We start from the raw sequence: 24,234 nt of genomic DNA on the forward strand, positions 1-24,234 counted from the left end.
AGAATGTGGATTTATCTCACGAGGCGAAGCCGAGTGTGATAAAAGTATCACATGAGTGTTCTAATACCTAATTATCAACAGTTGTATACAAGACTATCTACACTCAGAATATGAATCCTCTTAAAGATTTTGAAACAGTTAGCTGAATGCTAACATTAAAACCGTCAGTCCTAGTAGTAACCTTATATCATCCATTACCTGATTATATACAAATAAACTAAGAATTAATGAAAGAATTATTTAATTTAGTAGTAATTATCATTTTGGTTAGTGCAATAATTAAAATTCAGTTGAATATTATGTTCTTTTGCAGCGTTTAAAATGAATCGCTCATTTTTTGTAAACAAAACAATAAAACATCAAAGAAATGGCGGGGATTTGAGTAGCTTACATTTGTTTTACGTCGCGCGACGTTCTGGTAGTGTGGAGCTCGTGTAAACGAAAATGTTATTTTTTTGAAATTCATACAGATACCACGCATCGAGCAATAAGAATGTGGCTGTCTGTTGTAACTCTTTGACCATAAAGGAATTGAAAAAAAAAATAGCAGTGTTGTTATGAAATTCAGTATAACATTACAACATTCGTTTGGATGATGTAATGGTTATTAGAACATTGGGTGTTTTAATGTCGGCAATAAGCTAACTGTTTCAGAATCTTTAATAGACGATTTAAAGCATGGGTGTAGATAAACGTTCTTAATTACCGTCCTCCACCACGAGGTCAAGGGGGTAATAATTTGAAACAAGAAACACTACAATAAATGAATGATAATAATAAACATGACGAATATGCTACAGGATACGATTGTTAAACGTAGCGTCTCGCGAGTGTTTCCCTCCATTATAAGTTCCGTCGTGTCCAGCCGGGTCGTACGTGCCGCTGTCGGAGGGCGGCGAGATGTACGGGCGCGGCGGCGGCGGCGCGGGCGGCGCGGCGCCGGCGCTGGGCGGCGCGCTGTCGTCGGCGGCGCTGTCCAAGTCGTCGTCGGCCGACTACTCCAGCTACCAGCAGTACCCGCCCGCCTACCAGCAGGACCAGGTACGACATCACTCAATAGACAAAATGCACTCGTTTAAAGCTCTGTTCAAACTGACGCGAAAAACGCGCGTATTAGAGCAATTCGCTCGCTCGCTTAGACTAGGGTTACTATGGATGCGACTTCTGACGAGTACGTCCGACGTCCGACGTCGTGCATGTTCTGACGCGTTCGTCGTTGCCAGTGTAAAACACTGTCACTGGATACCAGGCATTTGTTTCTTCTGACGAATCCGTCAGAACTCGCATCCATAGTAACCCTAGTCTTAGATTCTCAGACTGACGCGACTTCCCGCGTGTCATTTTTGGTTCTTCAATGGAGAAACATCATGCATTGTGAAATTATACAATCCCGCCGGGCGCTCGCTCTTGTTTCGCTTCAACTTGAGCGATAACTCGCGTCAATTTGAACACGTCCATCCAAGTTAGCTGAAACAATCGGCGCGAGTGACTTCCGTTCCGCGTCCCACGCGATTGTAGCTTCAGTTTGAACAGAGCTTAAATACGAACCGTGAAATTTGTTTATATCCACCTTGATAAAAGAAACAGGCCAACAATGCATTTAAAATGGGTTGTAAACACCTGCACCACGTAACCGCACGTGCGACACCTCATTTATGTTAACCTTATTTTCATACAAATGGTGTTTACTATTTTCCCTTCAATTTATTTTATTTTATGATTTTGTCTTGTAAGCCTGTTTTTTTTATACAAAAATGACAGAAACCTAGACATTACATGTCTAGTTTTCTAACCTAACTATAATAATTGGAGATTAACATAATATCTGGATCCTGAAGACCAAGAACCATTGAAGTTTCATTGTGAAACTTGTTTTGAAACATTGTTAGAATCTAAGTAAATATTTGAAATAAACATTGTTACTTCAATGGTGAAAATCCCAATTTGATGAATTCTTAATACTTATTTTTAAATATAACAGATGAAATCATCAAAGATCAAAAAAGTTTTATTTAAAAATGTTCATCAAATTGCCAAAATATTTTATATATATAAAATACCCTGAAACTTGTTTGAGCATCTGGAATTCATATACTTTCAATTTGTTTTTTAAACCTGTTTTTCTTTTATGAATTCTACAAAGCTCTTTGTTGCTAACTTTGCTAAATTATTTGTCAGTAATGCAATATTTGAATAATGTTAGCAAAGTTAGAAATACAATATTTTGTTCATGTGTCAAGCATTATCAAGCCTTCTTATAATAAAACTTCTACTTTCATATATCTTACATAACTGTCTTATACTAAATTTACAAATCTTGTACTCAAATGTAAATGAAGATAATGCTTGATTTGGACTGGAAATAGTAATTGCTTATTATATTTAACCAGCTTGGAAAAAGATCAAAAACCTTACCCTTCATCATGCTTTCTTCATAATATACTATTAATATAAGCAAAGATGCATTTGACACTTCCATAATATAAATTTCTTAATACATTCACTTCCTGCCCATATTTCTGTACAATAAAAATTCATTGAAATATGAGTTGTGGATGGCAATGTTGTTCTACAACTTGCTGATTTTGATTCCATTTCTTTTTATAGTAATTTTAAAGCTTAGTCACAGTTTCTTTATTTATAAATACATAGATCCAAAGGCAGTGATGTATTGATTTTATAAGTATATTTTATGAATTGTGTTTGAAAAATTATTGCACAATAATAAAGTTCATTGATAATTTTCTAATATTATAATTATATAAATCACTTTTATGACATATTCAATTTTATGACAACACTTTTACACAAGTTTGAGAACCATTTTGTAGGCTAACTTTAAACTGATATAAACTTAGTCATATTTTAATGTTTTCCTTTTTTTTTGTTTGTAATATATTATAAAAAAAATCATGAACTTTATGTTGTCAAATGTACAACCTAGATGACAAATTATTTTGAGGCTTCTACTTTGTCCATATATTATATTATCACTCTATTATTACTATTCCCTCCCTGATTCCTGATTGATTGGCATGAACAAATTTGTCAATGCAATATATGCAGCTAGAGAGTAGTGTCCCAATGTAGAATTAGTATGTGACGGCACTAGTCTAGAATGTGAATGATTTAGTGGGGCTGTTTATTTAAAAGTAAAGTAATGAAGGTTCAATTTGTATAGATATTTGTAAAATATTCCAATTTGAATAATTTTATAATAGTTATTGCTTGTTAGATCTATTAACCAAATCAAGTAATGATTTAGTCAATCTGTTGTGATGACAACTAGATTAAATTGTCGAATGCCCCTTTCAATGTTGTTGACTCGTGCCGTCGAGTAGTGATTGCGATTGGGTTGTACTTGCTTCGAGTTTGTTTGCGATTCATGAGTGAAAATGTGAATGCGTCGCCCGTGGCCTTGCATCCGGTGAGCGAGTGATATTCAGCGAAATTGAACGTTTGAATGCAAACAAACGTTGACAAGCCGCATGTCCCCTGCACTAGCCCGCATCCGTGTGTCACCTGCTTGTTATACCCATTTGTTTTCCGACATCGACGCCTACTTGTGCATGCTTTGAGTGGCGAGAACGAAAGTGCGATGTCTTTGTTGACGAGCTATGTATGTGGTGGCGAGCTACTTCGGGGCCATAGCCGCATCGCTATCCATAGTGAAAAATCAAGAAATTCGATTATTGTCAAGTTTCGCTGAAGGTCTCTCATCACCGCTCCACCCACCCGCAATCCAACCCTACCGTGTCCTCCCCCCTCCATCCCCCCTCCATCCGCTCTCTAACCACTTCCATCCCGAGGCCCGCCACTCCCTGAATTCATACTTGGGGATAATTCACATGCTTACAGTCCATTCACACGCTCTGCGCTACTTACATAAATCTGCTAAGAAATTTTAGCATTGTGGCGAGTGGGACTTTTATGTCTGTAATTCTTCTTTTCCAGTTGGTCGATCAAGGTCCACAAGAGTGGCTCCTCCAGAAAGACAATTAAACGTAGCGGGGGACCGGGGGAGGTGGGGGGGAGCGTTGGGGGGAGGAAGGGGGGAAGTTGTATATCGCGAAACTGGGGATTTCTCACTATGGAGGGTTAGCTCGTGCGAAGCTTGAGCCGGTTAAACCTTAAAGGCTGAGCCCGTTAAACCTTAAAGGCATCGCACCGCACTAGACGTCTTAAGCTTACCACACTATATACTGTTGGCGGATACGAGTTTAGTTGTTGGCCGTTGAGAGGTGAATCTCGCTTCGATTCGTTTCGCTAACAGTGAATTGGCATTTAAAGTACAAATTAGTAAAATTTGGATTTTTCATATTGTTACAGGTTCATTAATAGATATATAGTAATATTTATGATAAAGTATAATATTAAGAAGTGTACTTTAAGTGTTCAGAGATTAAATTCAATATTCTGTAAAATGTCACTAAAAAGCCAATGATTGTGTGTGTATCATTGGGAATATTTAAAACAGTAGACACCAGCTGTAACATTGGTGATTACCACCCATAATATGTGCTATTGGCTCCCCATGACTACACACGCTATAGCCAAGCCTGCATTGTTCTAATTCAACTTAGAAATGGCGTTTCTTATTCTGCTGTTTTAAAAGTTTTGCAGGCTTGGGCCTATCAGATATTTAGTGCGCATTAATGTATGTACCCCCCGATTTGTCGTCATTTATTTTTCCTTTGTAAGTAACGCTCTCATTTGACATTTAATTTAGTTTGAATTTAATGGATAAAATCAAGTGGACCACAAATCGTTTGGTATAAAACGGTAATCGTGGATGCGAGTGGTTTATTTGGTTTTTGTGTTGACATTTTTTCTCGTCTTTTCATAGTCCTTAAGAGCATTCAGATAGGCCACTTTGCTGTGACGATTTATATTTATTTAAATATAATATACAAATACATTATAAGTAACTATATTGCGTAGTGTACTGCGTCTAGTATAACTTGGCAATTACATAAGTTGATATTATAATACATATTTGCTGAAAGAACTTTAAAATAATTGCTTCGAACTCCGTTTTTAAAACATGTTTTTATTTACACCACTTGTCGAATATAATATGATTGAAATAGGTCTGTTCACGCGACCCGTAGCATTTCTGCTCTCATATTTGATGATGATTAGATTTGGTCATGTTTTACAAAATCTATAGGTTACTCAATCCGTTGCAATCCTTGCTGTGTTCAACAAACAATTCAGTCTAGTTCTTAATTTTTAAATCTCCGGCCTGGCTTTGAACGGGTAGCTTTAATGTTACAGAAAATCGGTAATCGAGATCTCGATAAGGTAGATCTCGGATTGTGCTAGCAGCACTCGGGATGGAACGGATTGAAGGATGTAGAGCGCCGTCGCGTGAACGTTCCTGTCGCGGTCGGGTTGTACTAGACGTGGGGCACGCGGGGACGGGCGGACAGCATAGGGGCGATTGTTAACGTGTGCGGTGGTAGGGCTCGACGTATGCGGCGGCCGGCCCGCGCTACGCCGGCGACTACCACGCCGCGCACACAGGTGGGCCGCTCCCGCACGCCGGCCCGCACCACGCGCCCAAACACGACGCGCCCAAGGACTGGGCCGCCGCCTAGGCACACGCGCACACACGCACACACACACACACACATCCTCACACACGATTGTGCCACATGGCGTCCAACTAAAATATATCACAACTTAAAAACAACTGAATCGAAGACTATTTCTCAGACCGGTGTAGGAAGTAGCGATGCCAAAGTTCTAGACCGTGTATTTTGTTTTATCTCTGTATACTCTCGAGGAGTGTCGCACACATCAACCATCAAATCATCACACACACATATTCCTTTCTATTCAAAATAAAAAAAACTATTTGACTATGTTTATAGTAAACATCAGGGAGGTAGGAAATTTACTTGTCCCTCCAGAAATTGTGACAACTATTATCATTAATAGTAGAATCAATTAATTTATCATGTAACTAAATAAGTTTGATCCCAAATTTTTTGACATTATTTATTTATCAATAAATAATTTTTGAACTAAATACTTCAACGAAATTACATTTTTATAAACTATAAAATCTATAGTAACGTAACGTTTAAGTTGGAAAGTTAGACTACATTAACACAAACCCCCTAACCTCACGAGTACATTTTTATACCTACATTTTTATAAAAAAAATAATAATATTAAAGGCTCTGTAAAGATTTGATACTACTTTTTAATGACTTGCAATGAAGTCTATTTCTATTGTGCTAAAGAGGTGTATTTCTGATTCGCTTCTAGTAGCTGCTGTGTTTTCTTTCTCTCTTGGTGAAATCCAAAAAGTAATGTCAATTTTCCTTTTCCCCCGAAGTCTCGCGGCCCCTCGTCTGTGCCCGAAAAGCGCCGAGGTGGGCAATGTACATTCAGTACGGCGGTTTATTTGATGAATTCTATTATTATAAACTTGGATGTGGGCTCTTAACGTTTTTAAGATCTATTTCTTATTATATATTTTTGATTGTCAATTATCTTTTTTCGGAGTTGAGTGATATCTTTTATATTCGGTTTTGTTCGGATCATCGGGATCACGTACCCGCGTACCGCACGGGGCGTGTGCGACGGACGCGGCGGTTTGACAGACACGGTATCGCGGCCCTTGTAGGGAACTTCATCTACGGACGATTTTAACATAAGCTATTATCAACTTGTATAAATATTTGCTATATATATTTGATATGTATGTTTAATGTTAGAGGGAGTTTTTGGTTATTTACCACGCAACTAGACTTAGGGAAATTGTAGAGATGTAATGAAATTATTATTATATGTTAATATTTTACAAAACAGGTTTGATTGAACGTGATTTTCTTTTAATTTAAAATATTTTTTTAATTATTTTTTCCCATTTAATTAAGGAAAATCATGCTGTATAAATGATTATTCGTAATTTTAATTTCCTATACATAATAAAATATCTAATAATATTGAACTTAAGTTCGCATTTTTAAGTTGTTAATTTGTGGAATTTATTAACTATTAAAGTATATTAACTGCCAAATTGTTGAAGCAAGCGATAATGTTGTATTTGTTAAGTGACGAAGCTCAAACGTTATCTATTAGGTGTAGATAGGCGACGCTCCGTACCGTTCGCGCGGATCTCATGTACATACTAATATAGTATTTACTTACTTATGTGTAAAGCATAATTGTAATGGAACCAATGGAAACATAGTTTTAAAGTTTTTATTTATTATTGCCAAATATATTAAAAACTGTATAGAATTGTGGGCCGTCGCCCGACCGCGTTAGCGGACAGACCCTCGGCGCGCGCTCTCGCTCCCGTTCGAAGTGGTTTATAATTTATCATTAACAAAGTTTAGATTAAATTTAATATTAGTCCTTTACTGTACTATATCGCTCAATGATTGACCGATCGACTGATTAAAATTTTAGTATTAAGCTAAGTGTGATCGCGGAGCGATGTGACGAGCGCGGCCGAGGCGATACCTAGTCGATATTATGTTCGCGACCCGCGAAGCATACAATTACAACTAGTGTAGAATTAAGATCGCACCATAAGTAAAGTTAACTGATCGACAAGAGGCAAGCCGCTAGTGGCTCCCGGTCCGGCGAAGTGTGCGGAGCGCTCAATATTGTAGCTAACATTGATGAAACAGACGCCTTTACGATTGTGATGTTCATAGGTAATGCGCATATTGGAACATTTATAGCTAACTAATATTATGATTATACACTCGACTGACATAACATAGGTAAACAAAACATGTACCTTTTAAACATATTGAAATAATTAAAATATAACGATATAACAGTGCCTAATTATTGCCCACTAGGTTATTATTTTGTAGTCGCCCTCGTCTTATAGAAAGCTTTGTTTACACTCGTCTTGACGTTCCTATACTTTAGTTGTATTTGTATCATGTTCATTCCTCGGTCTTCATAAGTGGGAGTCTTTCGCGCGGTCAGACTCCGCTACCACGTTGCGGTACATTTTGATATGCATTTCATATAAGTTCTATTTCTCATAGTTATTCAAATCTTGTCTTTAATTCGACTAGCACTTGGCTGTTCTCATAATATCGATATTAGTAACTTATGATAGGTATAATGTACAACCACCGATGCTAGCGAAACGTTTAAAACGATGCCTTAAGAAGTTATTAAGTAAATATATATAGATTATTTATATTATGTTATTTTCAGTGATAATCGATTAGCACTAAGGCGTTAGATGCGGGATCTGAGACCCGCCTTATTCACAAATTTTCAGAACAATCTTTAAGCGAGTTAGTTTGTAATGAATCAAAGTGGCAATCTAATTTAACATAAAGAGTATGATTTATTTATAATAAAGTATCGATATGTATTAGAAATTTTAGATTTACTCTACCTTAAATTAGTGCAAATTATTGTGGAAAATCAATTGATAACTATTTATAATGAGTTTTTAATTATTATTGTATAAGTGGAGCACATAACATATTGGATGAATTTATTAATTAAAATAGTTAGCGAAATACAAATACGATAAGATTCGTTAAGAGGCTCGTCTGTCAAACGTGCACCCAATGTGTCGCCGTGTGCCGCCCACGCGCCCCGTACACGTATTATATTATATACTAGTGTTTATGGTCATATATAATTATATTTGAATCATGGCTTAACTGTAGTGTTGTTGTATTACTTGATAAAGTAGTGGTCGCGGTTTTATATGTGTATGTTTATTCAATTAGTGTAACATGTTTGTGTACAAGTGTATTAGGTGAGGCGCACCGAGCGCATCCATCAATAAACTTAACGATCGTAATTGACTAATTATATTACATCCCTAGTTATTTAATATTAGATTAGACGAAAATCTCCCAAGTTGATCATGTTGAAAGTGTTCGCAATGGAAACGGTGCGATTGCGTTCGCGGTCAACGCTCGGTTCTAAACTTATTTAAAAAAAAACAATGCAGGTATTATTAATATTAAAATCTTCGTATATTTTATATTATGTAGACTATACAATAATGTAATTATTGAACACATTTTAATCGTAAAATGAAATGCACGGGCTTTACAGTTTAATATAACATTAATTAACATTAATATAAAATCTAGGCAAGTTGTTATTTATTTCTGTTTTAATAAATTTTGATGTTGTTTATTTTTTTAACTATAATATTATTTTCTTTATAGTGAATTAATTAAAGTACATAATATTTCGATCTAGATTACAAAATTAGGTGAACTTTTGACTGATGTACAATATTTAAAGTAATGTTTACTTACGGCAGTGTATAAGTTTAATTCTCGCGTTCCCACTATGGGCTCGCTGTATTTATACTGACTTGTATTAATTTCTAATGAGATGTAATATTTAATTGGAAGCGGCTACCGCGACCGAGCCACCTACTAAGCATAACGGCTGTAAGACTATTATCTAGATTTGTTATGATCTTGTAACGTGTATCGACCTACTATAGCTATACTCGCTGTACTGTTAGTGCGAGCGTGCGGCACGCGCACGTTCACCTTTATATAAAAATGAAAATTATGATAGACTAACGCGTTCGTCCTTGTTGTTTTTCTATACAATAACATAATGATAATTAGTTAATTACGGTTTTAATAATAAATATAACCGGAGCACTAAAATATTGATACGTTAAAGCTAGTACGAGATTTAAGTATTCGATGTAATGAATGAAAGTGCTAACGCAGAATATTACATAAGGTTTTTTGAAGTAGAAATTATGCATTATTCATATTAGGTATTTTGGGTATAGAGTTAGATTAACTGGTAAAATATAAGTATGTAGTGTATAATGTAATAAAACAATGGTTTTTGTCGTAGTTTTTTTATTATTAAGCTTCTTATCTTAATGGTTTACGTATAACTACTGGTTGATTAATTAAAAACATTAATATTACCACTGCAAATATTTGAGATATCTTATGATGAATTATATATCTACTCTTAAGGACATTATAGAAACGTAGATAATTAATTAAAAGAAATCAAAAGTTTCAAAATACAACTGGCATTTTTAATGGTTGCAACTTGCCAACCCATCCCTACATTAACTTATCATAATTTTTGTTTTTATAAATTAATCTAAATTATATAATAGTCTTACTAATACATTACATTAGGTACACAATTCAAAGCGTCTCAGTAGTTTCCTTTAATTAAATTGATCTCGATACACAAACATGGATCAATAGGTAAAGTGCAATATTATCTAAAGTATCGCAGTTTTTTTTTCTTCTAGACTTAGTATCATCAGTAATTTAGTATCATATTATAGTTGTTGCAGTGGCGTGCGTGATAAATAAAATAAGTTTGCAGATATGTTAGGTACATCATATATTTTCTATCAAATACCGGTATTTCATGATGATCAAAAATGTTATGGGTTTGAAATGTCAAGTGAATTTCATGGTTTCTATTTTTAGAAAGCGCTCACACTATGGTTTCATAATGCATAGATCTATTTTTGTTATTCTCATAATGACGAGTGGAGAAAGATTTTTATATTTAAAATGTCTAAAAATCGCCAAGCATTAAAATCTTTCTGAATTTAACTGAGAGGAAATAATAAATATTTTTCGTTAATATGTTACTTTACATTTTTTCACTTTCCTAGGTTTTCAGTACTTTATTCAATTCTCTAGTTAAAATCACTAAAAACGCTTCTTAATTCTTAAATTCAATTTGGATTGTATATAATGCACGCCACTGACAAAATAAAGTGACAATTATTTTTTAAAACTGATGTACTTTAGCAGAGGGTGATGGTGTAGGCAGCAACGCGGGAAGTCCGAAGTTTGTGCCACAAATGGGTGAAGCTATCGGAACTCCGTCACAGGTTAAAATAAATCTCATATTATGTGACGATATAGCAATCTTGATAATAGGTTTCCATTCATCAAAGTGCCGATATACAAACATTCCGTAAATAAAAAAATTAAACAGTTTCGTGAGAATTCAAGTAATTCCTGAAATGTATTAAAATGCAGGTCCCTATGATGTACTGCGGTGGCATGGTTTCGCCGCAGCCTTCGTTTTGTAACGTATCGGACTTATCCGCGTCCGCCTCAGGTTTAATTACTTTATAATAATTATGTAGAATCATTTTGTAGGATTTTTTACACATGACACACTTGAAGTGATATAGAGAAGTAAGCTCTTATCCTACTCATTATTTGTTTCGCATTCATTAGTTTGTATTCATTTGACTAAAACGCAGTTGCAACTTTCTAACATTAAATTATCATATAAATACCCGCACGATAAGATGGGGACAGGCCGCCATCAGTGACTTCAAAATGACATCAGACGACGCATAGAACCTATCTAAAATGGTTTGTATCTTTTTTTTCGCTGAGACTATAAGCGTTATAGGAGTTGTATTACATATAACCCTTAATGATAAATTCATACAGCATTACTGTTTCGGGCTGAAGGATGCCGTAGCTAGTGAAATTACTGCGCAAATGAGACTAAACATCTTGTCTCAAGGCGACGAGCGTAGTTGTAATGCCGCTCAGAATTTTTGGGGTTTTTCAATAATCCTGAGCGGGACTGCATTGAAATGGGCAGGGCGCGCATCAATTACCATCAGCTGAACTTCCTGCACGTCTCGTCCCTTATTTTCATAAAGAAATATTGGGTAAATACTACTAAAAATAGTTAACCGGTTTATTGAACAAGTTCTAAATAATCTTAAAATATATATATATAGAACCGCATCTAAACCTGATGTCACGCAGAAGTAATTATTTGATACGGCTCTGTCCCCGTTGCAAAGCGTGGATCTTGCATTATTATGATTATGAACACACAAATATTATAACGTAGCAGCCTCTGGCGTTCAGCAAAGGGCCGTGGTGCGGTGAGTATACTGCTTTATAATTAATGTCAGAACCTAATGGTTGAGTATTGTACAGCTAGAACAGGGGTGCTCAAGCTTGAACTGCTGGCGATCTACCTCAAAATTGCTAGACTACGATCGATCGGCTCTGAGAGGATTCATGTATGTGTGATGAAGGATTGTCGTCTAGGTAGAGTGTCACGATGACATAGATATTAGTTTTGCGCAAAATATGCATTTTCTTAGTCAAGGTAAGTGTAGGTCTGCTCTTAAATGTCAATGAAAAAACTCATAGTTATTATTCAAAATTGCGAGTTTATTGGTTCTTACAAAACCATCGCGTTCTAAAGTTCTAAGCTTAACTAAACAGTGGCTTTGGATGTTGAAGCGTGACGCTGCATGTCCTGAGCATACTTTTCATAAGACGTAATTACCGATTTTAGTTTAATATACCGGATTTTTTTCTCGAGATCGACTCAAAAAACACTCGCGATCGACCGTTGGGAGCACCCCTGAGCTAGAATATATACGCTTTGGAAATATTGCTTTGCAAATATTTTATGTTATTTCCATCCTAACGTAGGTTTATGTATATCTAGGTGATGACTATGAGTACACTGGCGCCTCCGGAGATGGATACCAGAAGAGTTCAAAGCGCAGCTACCACGCTTCCTCGGGCACAGCTTCTGCATCGTCATACCACCCCTATAGGCGTTAACGAGTGAACATTTTATTTTCTGTTACCTGCCCGGTATCAGGAACCTTAGTTTCGCTACTCACGGTTTCATATTTTAATTACAATACTTTGCAATTAACTTAACCACGTTGTTTATGGTTGTTTTATCTTTATGTCTTAACTTTGAGAAAAGCCAGCAGCGCCATCTGTTGCAAGAGCCGAAGTGCGACGACTTCGTAAAAATAATAGTTTGACTTATCTGAGAAGCGATAGTTGCACTTGTATTTCCTTTTTAAACAAAACTGAATTAAAGTTTTTATAGTACATATTTATCTTTTAAAAACATGCTTGTATCGTTTCTTTGATGTACAAACTCTTGTAAAATAGTTTCATTTTTTCTACAATCATTGAGTTTTCATTTTTTACGGTTTTGAGTCTACTGTAACGATAATATAAAAGCTATTAAGTAGGCAAGATTCCGAATTTTTACTATGGCTAGGTAGTTACATAAAGATTTTTATTTTGATCTTTGTAATTCTTAGTATTGTGATCATTTTTTATAACATTTTTCAGAAAGAAATTAACAAGTAGATAAATGTTAACGCGCTCCCTTACCTTGAGACCTGAAAACCTTAATCCATGTATCGTCGATGTATCCATATATTTTTGTGGTTTTAGGTATTATGCATTTCTACATAGTACGTAAGGTTTATCCATTCTAAATTAGAAAGTATATGATACGATGGTTATCACACTAGATTTAAGCTCACACGCAGTCTTAATAAAATCATGTCCAATTAAATCGACTTATCTATAGAAATTTATGACTAATTAAAATGCATTATGCATTTAATTTTTTTGAGATTTAGTTTTGTTTAGAAGTTAAACACTCTTTTTGGGTCTGCCCAAGTAGTTTATTTTTTTACTAAATTGTCTTAAAACTAATTATCGCATTTAATAATGTCACAGATGTATAAATAAAATAGTTAACATTAATAGTTAATAATCAAACCATGTGATGTAAAACAAATGCACTAAACGAGCGACTCCACTGAACTAAACATTTTACTGTAAATTATTCATGTATTGAACCGAGGGTAGATGTAAAATAGTGTACTATTTTTCCAATGTCTCGTGACGTCGCGTCGCTCGTATTATATGACTCCATCCAGCTATTTGTTTCCTTGACTGTATAATAATAATTGTTCTTCAAATAAAAATACTGATTATTTTAAGTTTTATTTTATATTCACAATCGTTCATTAACGAATAATCTTGCAGCTTGTGATCGCGTGAACATTATTACACATTACGTAGGATTTACAATAATTAGATATACCTATACATTTATTTTTGGGATACATTAGCATTTATAAATAGAATCAATCGCGAATATTTATGTACAAAGAATATAATAAACTTTTGGGTAAGTACAATAACTACAAGTGCTGTGTTTATTTATTTTTAATATAAATACATAGCTCTAGATAACATAGATTGTACATAATTTTAATCATTATAATATGTCAAGAAACGCTAGAGAATGTTTGTAAAATCATACTTAATCTAATTTAATTTACTATTAGGCCTTAAAATTAAGCGGTTGTTAAAGCGCCATTGTATTAAGGTTATGATATTAATATTTTTAAATGTACATCTACCTATTTTAAAATTACCTTCTAAGTTAACTACAACGTGGCCTAGATTTAACATTTCTTATTTCGTAAATTAGTTTTTTTACAAAAAATTATTATGTAGAATGTGGTCTTAATAAAATTGTTTTAAAATTGTATACTGATCCACGTTATTTTTTATATTTTAAGGTCATACACACACAGTATTGATTCTATTGGTATTTTATAAAAACAGGTTCACATTGCCAATTGATGTGCAACAACTATTACATAAATCTCATCATTCTAAAGGCACACATTGGATAGAAAGAAGAAGGGGTAGGTATTTGTAGGGTGCTAAAACCACTTATTTATGTAGTACCTACGCATCTCAGTCATAAATCATTCAGCTAAATAATAAATACACTTACAATAGCTGCTGTTTCAAGTAATAGACAATATTATCTATCCAATACTATAAACGTCGAGTAGGAGACCGGTATTTGTCAATCTCAATATAATATCACTTCCGAGAGTAAATCGCACTAATGGTTTTAAAAACTGATAAACAAATAACTGATTGCACCAATAATTTAATAACTTCTTGATAATTACTCAGGGCACACGTTTTGCAATACAGTTCTGGCATTCGCAGGTCTGCGGTGTTATATCGCAAGGGAGGTGCGCTTGCGCAGCCCGGTAGCACAGCTCCCTGTAGCGTGCACAACCTGGGAACAGAGAACAACGTGACAGATTTTAATATAATGACAGCTGAAACTATTCAGTCTACCTACTATGGTTAGGTTACAATTGACAGGTCACATACATGTTCCATTAAGAAAAAGGTGCTGATTTTCTACGGGTCCATAACGAACCTACATGATACCAATCGAATTGAATAATTTGCTTTGTAATGCTTTCCTCGTCGATAGTTAAGATTAAAACTGAACGACTGCCAAACAACCAGAAACAATTTATTTAATATTAGATATATACTCTATGAGGGGAGATGAATGAGAGCCTTGAGAAGCTGGTCGTAGTTGGAAATTAAAAGTAAACGAGTCCGCCAACGGTCCCCTACCATATGGAGCGATCGAAAGGCCCACCCTCGACTTGGTACTGCCCCCATGTCAGAGACATGATAATGGACAGGGACCGATGAATGTAGATCAGAAGATGTATCACAGCATCCTCAGCCGACGATGATTACGACATGGGGGAGCTACCCCAGAGAGAGATAAAGGATCATTTCGCCCGTTTGCGACCGATTAGCGGAACAGCAGACTGTAAAATAAAATAGATAGCACTCTCAAAAGCAGGCGAGGAAGAGGCGATCTAATTGAAACATACAAAATACTAAATAATTATTGTCCCAAATTTTGAGAGCATGTTTACAAGAAAGAGCAATCCTAGACTAAGGGGACATGATATGAAACTGAATACCAATTAGCATCATCAAATTCAATAAAACACTTCCTGGCCAACAGAGTTGTTCTTACTTATATGGTATAGATTGCCTAAGGACATCCTTATCCACCACATGGTTGACTCAATATCTGTTGATCAGTTTAAGAATAGACTGGACAAACATTTGAATAGATATGGAAAATGATATAGACGCATCAGCGAAAGCTGCTTAGTCTATTATTAATAACTAGCTGTGCCCCGCGGTTTCACCCGCGTTTTTCTCGTTTCCGTGGAAATACCGAGATAAAATATTGCCTATATTATAGCCTGTACATCGTTTTGTTCTATTGTCAATAGTTTTTGCAGCGCACGCAAAAATAGGTTTTCGATTTTACACCTTGTTGTTGTTACAAAATAGCAATATTATTACGGATCCCTAATTTTGAAAAAAAAACATAGCCTTATAGCTTTCCTCGATAAATGGACTACCCAACACTGAAGGAATCATTCAAATCGGACCAGTAGTACCAGAGATTAGCGCGTTCAAACAAACACTGCAGCTTTATAATATTATTATAGTATAGATAATGTTTATTCAACGTCATATTTACATTTATGTGAACGTAACAGTTAGGTTCATAGTTTATTAAAATAATAGATTATTTAAAATTATTTTGGTTTAGCTTAAAATTAAAGAACATTCTCATTAGGCAGAATAGCTAGTCAGCTTACGGCCATAAAGTTCATGTTCAGAAAAAAACGTGTTTTGTTTGAATAATATAATTATTAATCATATAAATCACCTATTACTGAAATTTTCAGTACCTAATATTAAAATTCAAGTTACCCATGTATTAAGCTTAATAATTAGGGTTTGTGGTGATGTTTAACATAATCATTGGTATTAAAAATAAGTATAAGAGTATCAATGCGAAACCAATATTTCTCAGTAATTCAACTTATCTGCGCACTGAGCACAGTTTTCTTTCATAACTGCACATTTCTCTGTAGTGCGAGATTTCAACTTCTTTTTCTTAGCTTGTTGCATTTCCAATTTCTTTTACTTTCTGTCGACTCTTTACAGCTTTTTTTTTAATCTATACATTTTCCTTTTCTTCGTTAAACTCACGCCACTTTCTGCTTGAAATGGCAGCAGAAAATCTAGGCTTTTCAACGGGGCAAAAACACTGACGTGGGCAGGTGTGTAGTATTCGGAGGAAGAGCGTAGGTACAGTATGATGCCGAGTTAATCACACATAGAGCTTTATTTCACTAATAACATAATATTAAATATATGATTTATGCCCATCAATCAGCAGTAGAATCCGCTTTTTTCTCCAGTCACGTATTGAAGTCACTTAATGTAATGAAATGAAAGGAAAGACTACGAGAGGAGGACACATTTGCCCACCGGTGTTACACATGATTAAGACCTTCAAATTGTCTTTTTCGCTTCCAGATTTACTCTGGTAAAGATTTCAATATATGCCATTTGGATCAATGACCGGGCAAATTGAAAATCCGCTTTCTTAAGCATTAAATACTCTTGTATCGGAAAGTTTTCAAGCTTAATCAATTGAATACAAAGCTGTGACATTTGACGTCACATTTCCTATTACTAATATTAAGACAAGTACCTACACAACTTCTATTTGGATAAGTGCAGATATAACATTGTAGACGTGAAGTTGGTACTCGTTGGTGTCTTCACTTGATGGAGAAAATTTAAATTATGATAAATGCTATTCATGATTATTATATTATACTTTTCATATTCAAGGCAACCAAGTGGACGTCATCTAATTAGACTTCCAGAATCTAATTAATCCTTATTAGATAGGGGTCGAATTTGGGACCTTTACTTTTTGTTCTACTCATAAATGATCTCCCAGAGGTTATACTGAATTCTGAGGTGTTATTGTTTGAATTTGAATTTAGCCTGTTGAAATGTGAATTCATGTCATTGTCACGCTCCTCTGTCGTGCAAGAGTTCAATTACACGACTCTACAAAAAAATTTTCGTTCTTTGTCCTAAAGTTTATACTATTATTTTCCAGTTAGTTATGCACAAAAACGAAAAGAAAATACCTTTTTTCGGTATAAAGTTTGCTTTTGTGATAGTTATAATAATAATAATACTCATTTTTCAATTTTTTCATAAATTTTAATCGATTTTAATATTTTTAAAAAGACCGCGCGGTGAGAGCGGGTTATTAACGTTAACACTGTGCCGCTAGATGGCACCCGAGTGATAAACAACCATCAGGTGTTATTTACAAGCCCAGAATAACTTAAAATGTCGTCACGAAAGTGCAAATACGATGCTGATGCATTTTGTTTTATATGTGGTCAATTTATTAAAGTTCGAGACGTGAAATATGAACTAAAGACATCTCACGTTCTCTGTGAAGCCTATGAAGTATATTTTGACTGTCCTGTACGGAATCAAGATAAGCCATGGGCTCCACATGTTGCTTGTAGTTATTGTAAAAGGTGTTTGGAAGGTAAGCAATTTTTATTTAATTAAGCGATGAATCCAAAATAATAGACATATTAATTTTTATATTTTTAGGTTGGTATCGAGGTGAGAAAAGGTCTATGAAATTTGTAATACCAAGGATTTGGCGAGAACCAAAGACCATATTACTGACTGCTACTTTTGTATGGTGAATCCGAGTAAAAGACGTAGAGGTAAAAATGCAAAACCTATTGAATATCCTGACATCGAATCTTCTTCTGCTCCAATTGCTCACGACCTGACACGACCAGTACCTGAGCCACCAAAAAAATTATCGCAGAAAAGTGGCTCATCTTTTAGTTCTTATAAAAGTAATTCCGATAAGGAGTTTTTGCCTACACCTGAACAACCAAAACACTATCTCATTACTTCAGAAGATTTTAACGATCTAATTAGAGATTTAAATTTGCCAAAAAATAAAGCAGAGCTTCTAGGCTCTCGGTTTAAACAGTGGAATTTGCTTGATGATGTTAAGATCACGGATCAGCGGACTAGGCATGAAATGTTTACAACGTTTTTCACGAAGGAAGATGGACTTTGTTTTTATAATGACATTAAAGGTATGTTTGAAGCAATTGGCATACCCTGCGTCCCTAGCGAATGGCGTTTATTCATTGACAGCTCTATAAAAAGTTTAAAAGCAGTTCTATTACACAACGGAAATAAATTTCCGTCTCTTCCAATTGCTCACTCAGTACATCTTAACGAAAATTATGAAAGTGTCAAAATTTTGCTTGAATCTGTAAAGTATCGTGAGTATAACTGGGAGCTGATTGGAGATTTTAAAATGGTGGGATTTTTAATGGGGCTACAGGGTGGATGTACAAAGTATCCGTGTTATTTGTGCTTGTGGGATAGCAGAGCGGATTCTAAACACTATATTCAACGGTCATGGCCTGTAAGAACAGAATTGTGTGTCGGAAAACAGAACGTCAAATTTGAGCCGATTGTTGAAGCGGAAAAAGTGTTAATGCCGCCTTTGCACATTAAGTTAGAGTTGATGAAACAATTTGTTAAAAAACTGGATGAAACTTCAGAAGCTTTTGGATACTTAAAAAAAAATTTTCCGAAGTTACCGGAAGCAAAGGTTAAAGCTGGGGTTTTTGTTGGTCCGCAAATAAGACAGATTTTCGCCGATGGAAAATTTCCAACGTTGCTGAATCGTACTCAAAAAGCAAGTTGGAACAGTTTTAAAGCAGTAGTTTCTGGATTTTTAGGGAATATTAAAGCTGAAAACTACGAAAAGTTGGTTGAAAATATGCTTACAAATTTTAAGGCCATGGGCTGCAGGATGTCATTAAAAGTACATATGCTGCATGCTCATTTGGATAAATTTAAAAACAATATGGGAGCCTATTCCGAAGAACAAGGAGAACGTTTCCATCAGGACATCATGAATTTTGAACAACGCTATCAAGGCCAATACAATGAAAATATGATGGGCGACTATATTTGGGGTTTATTGAGAGAAAGTAGCTATGAACATAAAAGAAAAAGTAAAAGTGTGCACTTTTAAGTTATTTTCCACTTTTCTGTAAGCTAATTTGATAGTAAAACTTAATAAAAATAATAAACATTTTTATTTCAATAGTTTTATTTTCAATCAAAAATTAAAATCCGAGATTTTTAAAAATTTCGTTCAATCAGTCTTCTAAGCACAAAAGCAAAGTTTTTCATGCCATATATTTTTTTCCGTCTAATTACGACCTAAACTACCGAAATTTTATGCTTTGCAATCAAAGTCAAATTTCATGTTGACCCGTGTTATTTAATTGGTGATGTGACGGTGGTACGAGTACAGGAAGTACGCGATCTCGGGGTTGTATTCGATCCTAAACTCACGTTTCACTCACATGTGGAGACTTGTGGAGGCTGCTTACCGACGGCTTGGATTTGTTCTACGTAAGGCATCTCATTTTATGAACCAAGCACTTCGTACCCTTTATATGGCGCTGGTCCGTAGTATTCTTGAGTGCAATTCAGTTGTTTGGAACCCATATGAGAGCAAATATACTTTAATGATCGAACAAGTCCAAAAACAGTTCCTTAGATTTGAATAAGAGGCAATATGGATACTATCCATTTATGTACCCAACACTCTTAAGTTTCTTCTCAAAATAATTTGTGGCAAAGTGGACTGCACATACTTATTACAACCTTTTCTCCGTTTCTTTATACCGACCTCGTACGTACGCGCGCGGCAACTCGCACTATTACAGCAGCAGGCGGCTGCGCACTCAAGCGCAAAAGCACACGCCTGTAATACGAGCCATCTTTCTTCTGAACTCTGTACTCGAGGTAACACCACAGTGTATCTATTTGCCAGCTCGATGGGATGTTTGGCCGAAGAGTGTAAAAGGTTTGAGAGTATGATGCCTGTAAGCTCTATAAAATAAGATAACTAAAGTACCCGTCACGAGAAGCTATAAATTATGGAAACAAACATCTTTTACTAAGTAAACATTTTATACTGCGAGATAATAATAAATTGACCATATTCAATCGATATGAAATATAGACGGGTTATATGAAAGTAACAACCTATTTAATTTAGTCGGATCATATTTTAACGACGCAAAGCGCTATCGTTTGTGTTTCCTGGTACCGGAACGCGTCCGTCGCAGGGATTGTAAACTATCGGGACGCCATTTTGAAATAAACGCGTCATTCGAGTTTCGAATGCGTACGAGTTTGTTTCATTGCTTTGCATATATCGCGGATCTGGTTGTTATTGTTACGTTATCACTTTTTTATTGTTGTTACTTTAATTGTTGCGTTAATTTTATTTGTTATTACGTATAATGGAGCCAGTAGCCAGTACATCTAAGGAAATAAATTCGCCAAAATAACGTCAAAAGGTGCGTAATACAATTTATCTAAAATATATAATAAGTAAAAAGAAAGAGTTGTGTGTTCAAACGCGCTAATCTTTGGAAACTTAAGGTTAATATTAGAAGTAGGTTTTAAATTGTGAAGTAATTGGTTAGGTTAATTGGTATACCTGGAGATATAGCTTGAGCTTCGTGTGACAAGTGACTACAGGTGATTTTCACAGGTGACGAGCTTTACGGCTAATGAGAAAAATATGGTGATCAACGTTTTTAAGTACATGAAAGAAAATTAGCCATGGAATGAATATCCCTACAAAACCGAAATAAATAAAAAAACAGCATCGATTTTGGGAATTGGCATAGCATCTGTGTATAATATATTAAAATAATATACTAGTCAAAACAAAATAAGGGCCACTTGATTTTTTTGGCCTTGCTAGCGATAATTTATTTTTTATGATAATTACTTCAGAATAAGTAGCTGATACTTTATTGTGGTGTTACCTTATTTGTTTACACACTTTTTTTGAGCATTCCACCCGCATAATTGTTTAAAGTGGGAAGTTTTAGATAATTTATTGCAACCACTTGATTGTACCCGATTTTAAGACGGATTTCAACTCAGTCAAATTGACGATTCTCTCAGGAACACTGTAAGTTTCGTTTGACTAGTGGCTGAATTAACATTTTAAAAAAGTTATGCCGAGAATTCGAAGTCATATGGACTTGCCACCCGTAACTAGGGCCGTAACATTGCTTCAAGAAGGCCATTCGCAGCGTTCTGTGGCGTTGCAGCTGGGTTTTTCCCGGCGAGCGATCCAGAATGCTTGGAATCGTTTTCAAAAGACTGGGAGACTAACCAGGAGACGGGAATCTGGCAGAGTTCGAGCAACTACAGCACAGGAGGACCGCTACGTGCGCTTGACTGCGCGTAGAGAACGCTGTATAACAGCCCGTTCGTACAAAACCGTTTGCAGCAGGCGACCGGTACACGTGTTAGTGATCAAACTATTAGAAATCGTTTACACGAAGACCAGCAGTTCTCCAGGAGACGTGTAGTTAACAAGTGCTCATCGTGCAAACCGATTATCATTCGCAAGGCAGCATCTGGCGTGGAATATGAATGATTGGAGGACTGTATTGTTTACGGATGAGTGCAAAGTTAAATTTTTTAGTGATGACCGTCGCATTAGGGTCTGGAGGCGTGAAGGTGAGCGATTTTCGGATGCTTGCATCCATGAAAGTGACTATGTCAGGCAGAACCGAGCTGGTAATTCTAAACGAAGGCACAATAACAGCTCAAGGTTACATCGAGGAGGTCATAAGACCCCATGTGGTCTCATATGCACATAGAATCGGCGCAAGATTCCATCTGATGCACGATAATGCTCGCGCTCATACAGCTAGGGCCACCAGAGAAGCCCTAGAGGAGGCTGGTATACACCTGTATACCAACACCTGTTGGCCTGGCCTGCAAACAGTCCGGATCTAAATCCCATTAAACACGTGTGGGATTTACTGAAATGCAGTGTTAGAAGCACAAACCAACCCGTGCACAATGAAAGACATCTAATAAACGTTCTGAAATCAAGCTGGGAACTTCCTCTAGAAACAGTGGTTCACCTGGTGGAGAATGTACCTTCTAGGCTTCAAGAGTGCATTAGTAATCGCATACTAGATATTGAGGAAAGTCATAAATCAAGAAACATTTTGTGTTATTTTTTTTCAGAATTTTTTTCCTCACTAATTATTTTTGCAAAAATGTCAATTTTTAGAAAAAATGGAGCAAATTTCTTTTTTTAATGGAATGCATCATTATTTTATGCTGTCTACAATAAAAATCAATCAATTTATCCAACTGAAACATTGATCAACCTTTAAACCTCAAGAATTCATGAGAATACTGTAAAAACGTGGTGGCCCTTATTTTGTTTTGACTAGTATATAAATCAGAAGAGGGAGGAGAAAATGCCGTAGTGGTAATGGACAATGCACCATACCACTCAAGGCGTCTTGAAAGAATTCCTACTACTGCCTGGAAAAAATGATATACAAAATTGGCTTGTAAGTAAGAATATTTCTTACGACGACAATGAAATTAAGACTGAATTACTGCTAAAAGTAAAAAATGTTAAAGACAATTTTAAAACATATGTAGTGGACGAGCTCGCAAAAAAATATAAGGTGGAAGTATTGAGACTCCCGCTATATCATTGTGAGCTTAATCCAATTGAGCTAATTTGGGCCAACGTAAAAGGATATGTTGCTCGCAAAAATACAAATTTTAAATTTGACGAGGTAAAACAATTATTACAAGAGGGACTGCAGCAGATTACTTCGGAAAATTGGAAGCGTTGTGTGGAGCATGTTATCAAGGAAGAAGATAATTTTTATTCCAAAATCGATGAGTTGATTGATAAAACTGTAGACAGCTTCGTGATACATGTCACTGATTCTGACACAGAAATGGAAATGGAATCTGACGAATAATTATTCTTAAATAATGTATGTTAATTAATATTTGTTACTTAATAATTTATTAAATCTTAAACAAATTAATTTTTTTTGTTGGTCCAAATGTTGTGAACTCCTGAACACTTGTTTACAAAATTTATAGCTTCTCATGACGGTTACTTTAGTTTATAATATTGATAGTTTTCTGTCTTTTGTATAGATAGTATCTCTGTAACGCTTTAGATTTAATCTGTAATGTTACATTGTATTTTAATAAATAAATAAATGATGATGAAAATGCTGTGTTTGTATATAAATGGATATTTTGACGATACCTGTTGGTGGTAATGCTAATCGTGTGTCGGCAGCGAAGCCGCGTTGTGCCAAGCGATCCAATAAGGTTGATGCGGACCATCATCTTTCAGCTGTATCGCCGTCATCTCCTGGATAATAATAAATATACCTTATTAAGTAGGTATGTACGCAGCAATTATATTTTTTTGGCACTAATAAAAGTGAGATTTCACGGTAAGCTAAGCACGAGTAGTGTGACGTCTATAGTACAAGATCCCACTGCTCGATTCTGCAGATAGGTGTGTATTTTTTTTTAATAAAACTAATTCTAAATGTACGTTGAGGGAGTATGCAATGTATTACCGATAGGTTGCCTTTTTAACTTTAACGCCGACTCCATAAAAAGGAGGAGGTTCTCAATTCGTCGGTATGTTTTTTTATGTTTGTTACCTCAAAACTTTCGACTGGGTAAACCGATTTTGATAATTCTTTTTTTGTTTGGAAGCTGGTGCTTCCCGTGTGGTCCCATTGTAATTTAGTCCAGATCTGACAATGGCGTCCACGAGAAAACCATAAAAGACTTA

General features: G+C 35.5%; 2 protein-coding genes across 5 annotated transcripts in view; one reads left to right on the forward strand and one right to left on the reverse strand.

Annotated features, from left to right (window-relative positions):
- Window positions 1–13,414, forward strand: part of LOC126967554 (heterogeneous nuclear ribonucleoprotein 27C) — a 31,697-nt gene extending 18,283 nt beyond the window's left edge. The window contains exons 8-10 of one of the 4 annotated variants that reach the window (XM_050812079.1): window positions 866–1,041; window positions 5,466–5,526; window positions 12,457–13,414. In XM_050812079.1, coding sequence (XP_050668036.1) covers window positions 866–1,041; window positions 5,466–5,526; window positions 12,457–12,575 — 356 coding nt within the window. In that variant the 3' untranslated portion in view covers window positions 12,576–13,414. Of the gene's footprint in view, window positions 1–865; window positions 1,042–3,954; window positions 4,038–4,329; window positions 5,527–12,456 lie in introns of those variants that run through there. The other 3 variants (XM_050812082.1, XM_050812080.1, XM_050812081.1) reach the window with 3 other exon arrangements.
- A 345-nt stretch (window positions 13,415–13,759) lies between these two features.
- The window catches only part of LOC126967564 (ankyrin repeat domain-containing protein 29-like), a 53,749-nt gene continuing 43,274 nt past the window's right edge, over window positions 13,760–24,234 (reverse strand). Inside the window, exons 11-12 of the mRNA XM_050812091.1 lie at window positions 23,692–23,799; window positions 13,760–14,874 (exon numbers count right to left, since the gene is read on the reverse strand). Of these exons, the coding sequence (XP_050668048.1) occupies window positions 23,771–23,799 (29 nt within the window). The 3' untranslated portion in view covers window positions 13,760–14,874; window positions 23,692–23,770. The remainder of the gene's footprint in view (window positions 14,875–23,691; window positions 23,800–24,234) is intronic.

The sequence above is a fragment of the Leptidea sinapis genome, chromosome 13, assembly GCF_905404315.1.
Source record: "Leptidea sinapis chromosome 13, ilLepSina1.1, whole genome shotgun sequence".
Taxonomy (NCBI): Eukaryota; Metazoa; Arthropoda; class Insecta; order Lepidoptera; family Pieridae; genus Leptidea; species Leptidea sinapis.